This window comes from Humulus lupulus, chromosome 5 (assembly GCF_963169125.1).
Source record: "Humulus lupulus chromosome 5, drHumLupu1.1, whole genome shotgun sequence".
Classification (NCBI taxonomy): domain Eukaryota; kingdom Viridiplantae; phylum Streptophyta; class Magnoliopsida; order Rosales; family Cannabaceae; genus Humulus; species Humulus lupulus.
The window spans coordinates 216,510,681-216,522,323 of record NC_084797.1 but is presented as its reverse complement, the minus strand read 5'-3'; the positions used below and the strand labels follow the sequence as shown (position 1 = coordinate 216,522,323).

Below are 11,643 nucleotides of genomic sequence, written 5' to 3'. Positions count from 1 at the left end.
TCCTGGCTCTGACGATCAATCTCCCTCTGCTGCAGCGCCATGGTTTCCGCTGTACTCTCCTGATTGGCCTTCAGATTGGGAAACTCGTCCTGCAACACCCCCAGTGTTGGCCTCAGTGTTTCCGAATCCAAATCCTCCTCTTCAAACTCTAAATGTGGTTCATTCTCCGCCACATTTGGAGGAGGAGGTTGAGATGATGCAGCGCCAGCGGCCTATCCATCTCTCTTGGATGTCTTTGCCATTTGATTTTCTTAAAGCTTCTTGATCAAACTCTCAATGAAAGCACTGGAATGTTGACTCTCGATTTGGCCAACGACACTGAGTCAAAATTACGACAAGAAATGAGATGATAGTCAAGAATGGAATCAAATGGTAAATGATTGACACAAATGATTTATAATGGTTCGGCCCCAATGAATGGTAATGACCTACGTCCACTTAGTGCTCTTATTGATGTTGAATCCCAATGTCGTGATCAAAGAACTAGGGTTCTTGAGTTTCACAAGCCTTAGGAGAATTACAATTTTCTGGTGGATAATCACACTTACGCTCTTGCTATGAGTATTCAGAAAAAAGGTTCAAAAGTCCCTCCCTTGAGCCCTCTCATTCATATTTATAGGCTCAAGGGGGTTACATGGGCCAATGGGCCTTAATTATCCTTAATATCAGCGTATCAAGGCAATAAAGAGGGAATAATAAATGCAGTTATTACATGATTACATATCTTTAAATGAAATAAATTGAAGCATGTGACAGTCTGGTCACATCTAATCGTGAGGTTTGATGAAGCAATAAGGGACTGGTCGATAGTCAAACAACACCCCCTTCATTTTTATATTGCCACGTGTCAATCACGTGTGAGAAATTCTTGCCACGTCATCAGCAACAAATTTTGGGTAAACAATAATCTATTGTCAATTAGCAACAAATTATTTTTTTTAAAAAAAACTAGCAAAAAACTTAAATTTAAAATCCACTTATAATATTTTATTTTACATTAAACATATAATATATAATCTCTTGTTGTCACTCTCAAATTCAAAAACTAGAACAAATATAAACTTAAACAAAAATAAATAAATTATTTAATTAAAATAGGATATTTATTTAATATTTATTTGAAATTTATATGACATTAATATAAATTTAATAAAAATAATTAATAAATTTTATAAGAGTAATGATATGTGCACCTAAAATATGCACTCAAATACACACAATGATGTGTCACTCCTTTTTAAAACAGTGGGTACCAATTTTAATAAATGTGATTGGCTAGGATAAACGGTCACATCACTGTGTGTAATGTTTGAATGCACATATCATTACTCATTTTACAAATAAAACTAAACAAACGTGCATATTATAAGTTGCTTATATATAGTATATATATATATATATATATAGAGCGACTACAACGCATCCCTTTTTTTTGCAACACCGGTGCATCCTTTTTCTATTTCGGCACCTGGATAGATATAATCCCAAATTTTTTTATATGATGGTGTACATTGTAGGTATTTAGAATATCCTGCAAATATTCAAGAAATTCTGAATAGTTTACGAAGCCGAAAACATAGTTCAAATTGTCAAATTTTACACGCGTACACAAAGAAACAGGCACGCGTGCAACAGACAGTTTAGACCTTGTTTCGGTACCATAAACTATTCAGAATTTCTTGATTATTTGCAGGATATTCTAAATACCTACAGTGTACACCGTCATATAAAAAAATTTGGGATTATAACTATTCAGGTGCCGAAATAGAAAAAGGATGCATCGGTGTTGCAAAAAAAAGAATGCGTTATAGTCGCTCCCTATATATATATATATATATAGAAGATAAGATTTTTATCACACTTTAAAAAAAAAAAAAAATTCATTCATTTCGATATACTTAAAATAACGTAGCACACAACAAACCCATATGGAACATATATAAATACAATTTCACTACATTTCCTAACCTTTTGCACAATTATTACTAGTACTAGATACAAGTAACATGTATTGCATGCTTGCTTAGTTTTATTTATAAAATTTATTAACTATTTTTATTAAATTTGTATCATTGTCATATATAAATTTCAAATAAATAAACAATATTATATATAAGAGAATGACATAAACATATTAAATAAAAAGTTAAACCAAAACAATGTTTATGATTTTTTTAAATATATATAATATGATAACATTTTTAAACATAAATGATAATTTTTTTAATAAAAATTAAGATTATGTATTATATATATTATTATAATAATATTTTATAATATTTAAATTTATATTAATATAAGTACTAAATATTATTATTATAATAATATTTTATAATAATTGAATTCATATTATACATTTAGTAAAAAATTAGTATTATATAATATTATCATAATAATATTTTATAACTTTTAAATTTATATTAATATAATTAGTAAATATCTAGTCATGTATTATATATCATGTTACACCCAGATTTCGAGCTTTAGGAATTGTGATCTCAAGAGCTGGATTCGTAAGGAATGAACTCGTAATATCTGGAACGTGTTCAAAACCTAGGCAACAATCCTGCGAAGCAGGGGCAACTTCGAAGATGGTAGCCTCGAAACCTTCACAAGCTCGAAAGACAGACATCGAAGTACGTCTACTCTCGGATGACCTCGGATCAGGGGTTCCGAGCTTGATATAAGTACGAGCTCGAAGCCACATGATCTCGGGAAAATGCTATAGCTCGAAAGTCATTAAGAGACCTGGGTGAACGTGGCATTGACAATATAAGCTGATAACTTTGAATATCTTAGTGAATCACCTAAGAGAGACGCAGTCTGCATTCATTGCTGTAAATCCCCTATAATCAAGGGATATTTATTATGCAGTTATACGCCCCCTGATCTTCAGGGGACGTTTCCTTGTATATAGGATTGCAGGCTTTTAATGCCATTAAATTTATTTGCATATACAGAATAACTTCCCGAAATGTGTGGGATAGTATTCTGAAAACCTCCTCTATAAATAGAGAGGTCGTGCACCATTGTAAATGACCGAATTTTTGTGATCTTGAGAGAAAACTCTAGAGAATTAATTCTTAAAGAATTTCTAGAGATCATCTTAAGTTTTAATAACAAAGACTCGTGGACTAGGCAGAGTTAACTGTTGAACTACGTAAAAAATCTCATTTGTGTGATCATATTTTTCTTGCCCATAACTAATTATTGTTTTCGTGCTCTTATTTCACTGTTGACGAAAAACGGCGTGAACATATCATTATAATAATAATATTTTATAACATTTGAATTTAAATTTATATTAATATAATTATTATATATGTAGCCTGATATTAAATATTATTATAATAATGATATTTTATAATATTTAAATTTATATTAATATAATTAATAAATATCTATTTTTAATTAATTTTAAAGATATATTTTATTAAATATTTAGAAAATTCTATTAAAGCGTTAAAATGAAGACTTTATGATATTTTACATACTTTTTATATAGAAGGCGTTTAATTTTACTTTGATTATTGAAAAAAAAAAGGGAAAGAAATTAAGAGAGAGCTCTCAAATTATTTTGTTTGTGTGTCTGTTTTTTTTTTTTTTTTCTGTTTAAGTTTGGTTGTTTAATCAAGTGGTTAGGGAATTTGAAAAGTGTAATCATACAAAGCTTAGCTTGACTTATATAAATATATATATATATATATTTTTTCTTTATAATAAGTGTGTAGATAACAGAAATTCTTAGTTTTAACGATTTTTTATTATTTTAATATTAACTTTAACAGAATATTCTTATATTTAATAGAATATTCTTATATTTAACAGAAGTTTGCAAATATTTAAACTTAAATAAAATAAAATAAATAATTAAAAAAAATTAAAATAAGATATTTTTGAGATATTTTACAATGATAATTATTTAAAAATAATAAATAATTAAACAAATTAAAATATGATATTTTTAAGATATTTTACAATGATAATTATTTTAAAATAATAAAAATTAAACAAATTAAAATATGATATTTTTGAGATATTTTACAATGGTAATTATTTAAAAATAATAAAATTATACGTTTTATAACTTAAATAAAATTTAATTAAACTTAAACTAACTTATTAGAATAATATCATATTAAACATATAATATAATCTACTATAAATTAGCAACAAATTGCTTTTTTAAAAATAAACTAGCAAGAAAATTAAATTTAAAATCTACATATAATATTTAATATTACATTAAACATATAATATATAATCTCTTGTTGTCACTTACAAATTAAAAAACTAGAACAAATATAAACTTAAACAAAAATAAATAAATTATTTAATTAAAATAAAATATTTATTTAAAATTTAATAAAAATAATTAATAAATTCTATAAATAAAACTAAGCAAACGTGTATATTGCACGTTGCTTATATCTGCATATTACACGTTGTTTATATCTAATATATATTAAAAACATGTATCATATAGAATATAGAATGAAAAAGCACATCATTTTTTATTTAAAGCACACCTAGAAAGTGTGGTGAAAGAGAAGAGGATTTTTTTAAGAGTATAAATTATGTAAGTTAAGTTAGTTGATTGCGAATATGGAAAGGGAACTAGATCTTTAGTATTGAACCAGATTTGGCACATACATACAAAAATATATATACATATAATATAAATATATTTATATAAAGTGGGTCTTATGTGACTAAATGCTCATATATTGGTGGTTAGAAATTGCTACGTACATTATATATGCTGATCTATATACATGCTCAAGTTTTATTTGAACCGAAAATGGTCCACACGCCCTTATATTAATGAAAAGCAAATTCGTTTAACCTACTTTCCAAGTAGTACATCGTATATAAATATAATACATCCTAACTAAAAATTTCCATTATTTTAACCCTGAATAAAATTACTTTAATGTTGTCTGGTGAAGCAATATATACTCACGTATTAATAGAAAAGATAGAATAAAATTATTATTATGATAAAATACAGTATTTTTCTGACAAATATCATAGCCAGATGTACAATATGTCAATATATATTAACTATCAATGAGAGTCAAGTGAAAAGAATGGAACAAGTATTTGTTACCATCACGGTACATAATTATTTTACACAGAGACAGTACATAAACTTAAGGTATCCTTTTTAATGGGGTAAGTTTTAATTTATAAGGGTACGTGAGCAAAATTCTTTTCAAGAAAAAAAAAAGTTTAAAGGACCTTTATTGTGTTATGCAAACCTATAACATATTAGCTAATTTGAAAATTTAAAGTGATATTATTACACCATGCCAGCACTGGATTTTATTAGAATTAGTAAAATTGAATGTGATTTTGAAAATCACATTCTTATTGGAATTGAGTGTAATTTAATGTAATTATTAGATTTGATATGTTTGTTTAACCAAGTAATTATACAATAATCATGAAAGGTAATTAAAATAACCCAATTACATTTTCTAATTATCATAACTTCTATAAAAATAGGGTGTAATTATTAAGAATACTCTCAATAGATGTTTTACTCCATCTTTTAAAATACCTCTCCAAAACACTACACTTTTTTCTATTTTACCTTTAAGTTTTACATTATACCACACATCAACTTCTCTATATATTTCTCTACATCATTTAAATATTATATCTTTAAACATATTTTATTAATTAAAGTAAAATAAAATAATTGAAAAAAAGAAATAATAAATATATATACTAAATGGGAGAGAGAAAGCTTATAAAGAAAAATAATAATATTAAAATATTATATGAAGGATATGTAAATGTAGATATAGATTAATTGAAGTTTGTGCATAGTTATTATAAATATATGTATAAAGGAGCTGATGGAAGATGTTTTTGTGAGTTTTAGCTAAATATTATAGAGGAAGTGTATTACAAAATACACTATCAAAATATAATTTTTTTATAATTTTCCTCAAACTTTTACATTATATCATACATCGGCTTCTCTATTTTTTCTCTACATCATTTAAATGTTATATTTTTTTAAATATTTTATTTATTTTAAGAAATAAAATAATTAAATATAATAGTATCACACTCATATATATATATATACAAAAGTTTATAAAAATATAAAAAAATATTTATAGCTTGATGAATAGTGTTTCACTACATATAGAGAAATACTATTCATTTAGGTAAAAAAAAAATAACTTTACATCACCCATTAGAATACTATTTAATAATTTTTTCTCTATATTATAAAGAATTAGATATTTTACCTCATCCATTGAGAGTGCTCTAAAGATTATCAATTTTAAATAGTAATATTACTACATAATATATTCTTTTATTGTGTAATTATATACTAAATATTTTGTCAAATATGACAATAAGAATACATATATAATTGTAAATTAACATCTAAACACATTTTGCATTTTAAAATAGAGTATAATTACACTTCCTAATAATTACAAATATTTTTTTCAAACATATAATTTTTTTGCTGGAATCCAGTTGTATTATATCACTTGTACCTAACAAGAAGAATAATAACTTCATTTTTGCCTTATATGAAAAAAAATAACTATTGACCATGTGAAATATGGGCAAAACTGGTGAAACTTAAATGACAGAATTTGGAACCAAAGTAAAAGTCAAAATTATTATATCTCCATCACTTGTTTCACATATATTAATATATATATATATATATGGTCCGTACAGGCAAAATTAGATTCTAAAATAAGAGAATTGCTACGAGCACCACTCATGCCCAACGTCGTACATATTATTATTAGTGTAATATAATATTAAAATTTATTTAAATTTAATAAATATTATAGAGTATCACTAATTAATTATAAAGTAATATATTATATATTATTAAAAATCTTAAAATACCAAATAACAACATTACTCAGAACAACAACTCACTATGTATAGCTAGTTGGCTACTAACCATTATTATTTTCCTCAGGTAAAAATCTACCCTTTTCTAAAAGTTTCATTAAAGAAATACATTAAATATACCAGAAAACGAAATTCCAAAACATAATTGTAAAAGGAGGAAAAGCATATAAATATAAATATATATATATATATATATATAATGGTCCACCAATCCTAGTTGCATAATTCAATTACATATTTAGCTTGCGCTTCCAAAACAGCTGGCCTTTTTGGGCCTTATCCCTATTACATTATACAATAATAAGAAGAAGAAAAAAGAAATGTATATAGTTTTCACACACAAATAATATACAACACGGTTAACCAAATTATATATATTAGAGTAAATATTAGCTAAAATACTTAATGCTTTTATATTCAATATTTTCAAAATGTTGCATTTTTATACAAATTTTTGTTGTTGTTGTGGTAAATATACTCAATAGTTTTAAAATATTGTATTTTTATACTTATTTTTTATTTCTATTTTGAGAAATAAAAAAAAAGTGAAAGAAAAATATAAATTTTTAATTATTTTTTAAATTTTAAATTTTTTTTACTTTCTTATTCTTTCTCAAAATAATAAAAGAAATCATTTTAAAATTAATCTAATAATTAAAAGTTATATTTTTCCTATACTTTTTCTAAAAAAATTATATTTTAAATTGATGGAAAAATATAAGTTTTTAATTATTTTTCATTATTTTAATATAAAATTAATTTTAATTTAAAATAGTTATTTTGATCAAGAATAAAAAAGAGAAAATAATTTAAAATATAATTAATAACCTATATTTTTTCTTCACTTTCATATTATTTCTCAAAATAATAAAACAAAATATGTATAAAAGTGCAACATTTTAAAAATATTAAGTATATTTAGCGCTAAAAAAAATTTAGTTATAAAAATACAACATTTTAAAAATATTATATATATTTACTGCAAAATAAATTAGGTATGAAATGTAATATTTAAAAAACATACAGTATTTTAACCCCAATTTATTCTATATATTATTAAAACTTTTTTATTTTATTATTTAAAAAAAAACAGGGATGATGACAAGGACCCGCTCACATGAGCCAAACCAGATAAAACATGGGTCCCTACGTTCAATATCTCTCTTCATTTTTTTTTCTTAGTAAAAAGAGACAAAGAAAATAATTAATTTAAATTAAATTGCTATTTAAAAAGATTTAAATAAAAATGGCCTAACTAATTGAGAAGCTTACAGGGAGGCAGTAGTACTAGTAGAAGTACTCAAACAGCTGGTTAATTATAAACTAAAACAAATTCCACATATAATAACACCATTCATTATTCATATACATACACACATGTGTGTATGTATACGTATACATGTATAAAGCGAATACTAATCTTTCTTTCTGAATTTATATTTATCAAAAGACAATTTAAAAAAAGAAAAAGAAAAGAAAAAACCCTATACTACTCTCCAACAAGGTCAACAACAAGAGAAGAAGAATTAAACTTTAGGGAGAGAGAGAACTCTTTTGAAACTTCAATGGGTTGCGAAGTAGTAGTTTTGAGTCTCAGCCTCAATCTTGGTCAAACCATACAAGAATAAGAAAGCACTGACCTCCATTCTTTTCCTTCTCCTTCTTCGGCTAATTATCTTTGGTGGGTTTTCTCTCTGTCACAGAATTTTCACCCAGAAAATCGTTATTAACCCTAAGAGAGAGAGAGGGCGAGAAAGAGAGAAAAGGGTTTTGGACCCAAAGCCAAAAACCCATTTGGGTTCTCGTTCGACTCCAAGATCTGTGAGTTAAAGGAAAAAAAAAACAAATTGGTGGGGTTTCGGTTTTGATAATGGATTTTGAGTCTTCAGCGAGAGATAATAATCGCATGGGGTTTTCTCACGAGGATAGTATTGAGCATAGTACGATTATGGCGACCAGAGGTAATAATTACTGCAATATCCTTGCTAATTTTTCTAATTACTGTTCTTCGCCTTCGTCTTGTTCTCCTCAGTACAAATCGACCAGTACTACAGCTGTAAAGTCTTTCATTTCTCCAGGAGGAGTAGGAGCTGGACCCAGCTGGGCTACGGCGGCGGATAGGTCAATCGACGATCATCAGATGATGATGATGATGAATGGTCCAGATACGAAGCTAGAGCTGATGAACTCTTCGCCTGCGAGTGGAAACGACGACGCCGTTTCGATGAGCAGATCATCATCCGGAGGAGGAGGAGGAGCAGCAGTAGTGGTCGAAAGAGAGCACATGTTCGATAAAGTAGTAACGCCGAGCGACGTGGGGAAGCTGAACCGTCTGGTGATCCCAAAACAGCACGCGGAGAAGTACTTCCCTTTAGACTCATCCACCAACGAGAAGGGACTTCTCCTCAATTTCGAAGACCGGAACGGCAAGCCATGGCGCTTCCGCTACTCCTACTGGAACAGTAGCCAGAGCTACGTCATGACCAAAGGCTGGAGCCGTTTCGTCAAGGAGAAGAAGCTCGACGCAGGCGATATCGTTTCCTTTCAGCGCGGTGTCACTGATAAAGAACGTCTCTTTATTGACTGGAGACGCCGTCCCGAAGCCGTTCTACCAGACCACTCCTCAACCATTAACATCCCCTTCTCGTTCCACCACAACCAACATCAATCGCCCCACCACCACCACCACCACCAACACCGCTCCAACATCCCGTGGAGCCCTTCGCTAATGCGGCCACCGCCTATGAATTACGGCACTGTTTTCAATCTTCAGCCCTATCGCAACAGCTATGGAGTGAGTGGTGGTATTATGGGTAGTACTAATAGCGGTGGCGGAGTAGGAGGTTGTTACAATGGTTACGGGAATGTGGTGAATTCGGTTTGTTCAGCTGGGAACCCGGTGTTTTACCTTAGACCACCGCATAATATGGGCTCGGCCACGGCTGCTGCTGCTGCAGCCGGGGTTTCATTACAAGAGGAACAGTATCCAATCGGAATTGTGCAGCCGCAGCACCACCATCATGTGGAGGGGTCCGTTGTGTACGGTTCGGTGCCGGTGGTACACGGTAAGGCTGCTGTAGCCGGGAAGAGATTAAGACTGTTTGGTGTGAACATGGAGTGTAGTAGTGGTAGTGCTAATTCACCATCAGATGATCAATCCGAAGAATGTGAGTTGATTTCATCTCATCATCATAACCGTCATCACTCTATGCACCACTCTTCTTCTTCTTCTTCTTCTCCTCCTCAAACTATTCTGTCGTCTCAAGCTTCTCTCGGCCAGTTACGGCTCTATAATGGCACACCAATTCCAGGGATTTCAACTGTTGATTTCCTCAACAAAGGGAAGGCCTTCAATTTTGACATCTGACCCCCCACCTCCTCCTCCCCCAAAAAAAGATTAAAAGGAGAAACCAACAGCTTGATATATATACTATATATATACATATAGTTGGGAGAGAAAAAAGACTACAAATTTGGGTAGCTAGGCTTGGTAACTTGAAATCATATAATTTGATGCATTTTTACCAAACACAATACTACCCCATAAGAAGGTGGCTGATCTCTAGCTCTCTCGTTCGGTATTTTCCATCCTTTTTAAGACTTTTGGCTTCTGAATAAGGGAATTTGGGAAGTGGGTTTTCAGTATAAGTGGTCAGAATGAATGGGGTATACAAGGTTATTTGAGAAGATTAATTTCAGAATTTTTTTTATTATAATTATATTTTTTTTTGTTTGTTTTGTTTTTATATATTGTTGGGTTGGGAGAAGAGGAAGAATTAGAAAAGAAGAAAAGAAAAAAAGAAAGGCCATAAATCGGAACTCTTCATGTCTTCTTTTTTTAATATTATTAGTTTAACTCTCATGTGTACAAATAATTTTATTATAATACAATTGATGATATAGAGAGAGGAGAAGTATGATCTTATATTCTATCGATGATATGAACCACATGGATATATGGATTAATCCATCGTTGCCCATAATATATTAATTTCTTTCATTATATATCTTTTTTGTCTACTGTATATGCTTCCCAACTTATATTATAAAATGTTTTATTTTATTTTATTAAAACAAAAAAGGTAATAAGAAGAGAGTAAATATTGGAACAACCTTGGCCTTGGCTGACTGGTAAGGCAAAGTGAGTACAGTAGAGCTATGGTACCTGATGTTTTATGGCAGTTTTGTATTTTACTTTGTTAGGTTGTTGTTCTTGTCGCTGCTTCTTGGGCACACCCCCGCAGGTTTTGCAGACAACGTTTCAGACCCAAAAATTAAAAAAAAAAGGTATAAATATAAATATATCATATTTATCTTAAATGCCCTTTTTATCCTTTTTTTTAAATGTTGGATTTCTTCTTTTTTTTTTCTTACAAAAATAAAATAAAAGATAAGGGGTCAGCTTCTTTTGATAAATATATTCACTATTCATTAAACGTTTTCTTGCTTCATTCTAATTACTATTTGGTATTAATTAATGTAGTCGGACTGAAAAATGTCCTCTAACGAAAACCAATATTTAATGCCCTTATAAGTCTCTTTATTAATTAATTAATGTCGTTCTGTAATTTATTAAAAGAAAACTCTACTATAGTAGTATATATACTATAAAGTATAGCTAGGTGATCAGAGAGTGAAGTTTTAAGGTCTCATATTAATAATGAGAGTAATTTGTAATTAGCTACAAATTACTACATATGTACTATTAATTATTTTCTTTCTTCCCATAATATGAATTTTGTG

The 11,643-nt window shown here is 28.8% G+C and overlaps 1 protein-coding gene across 2 annotated transcripts; it reads left to right on the top strand.

The window, feature by feature from the left end:
• Positions 1-8,392: 8,392 nt before the first annotated feature.
• On the top strand, positions 8,393-10,832 carry LOC133778167 (B3 domain-containing protein Os03g0120900-like). 2 transcript variants are annotated; one of them, XM_062218028.1, is made up of 2 exons: positions 8,393-8,861; positions 8,982-10,832. In XM_062218028.1, exons 1-2 carry the CDS (start codon positions 8,771-8,773, stop codon positions 10,265-10,267), a joined length of 1,377 nt encoding a protein of 458 aa, XP_062074012.1. In that variant the 5' UTR covers positions 8,393-8,770; the 3' UTR covers positions 10,268-10,832. The 2 variants fall into 2 exon arrangements, with proteins under 2 accessions (XP_062074012.1, XP_062074011.1); XM_062218027.1 differs by having other exon boundaries at positions 8,394-8,861; positions 8,979-10,832.
• Positions 10,833-11,643: the final 811 nt, after the last annotated feature.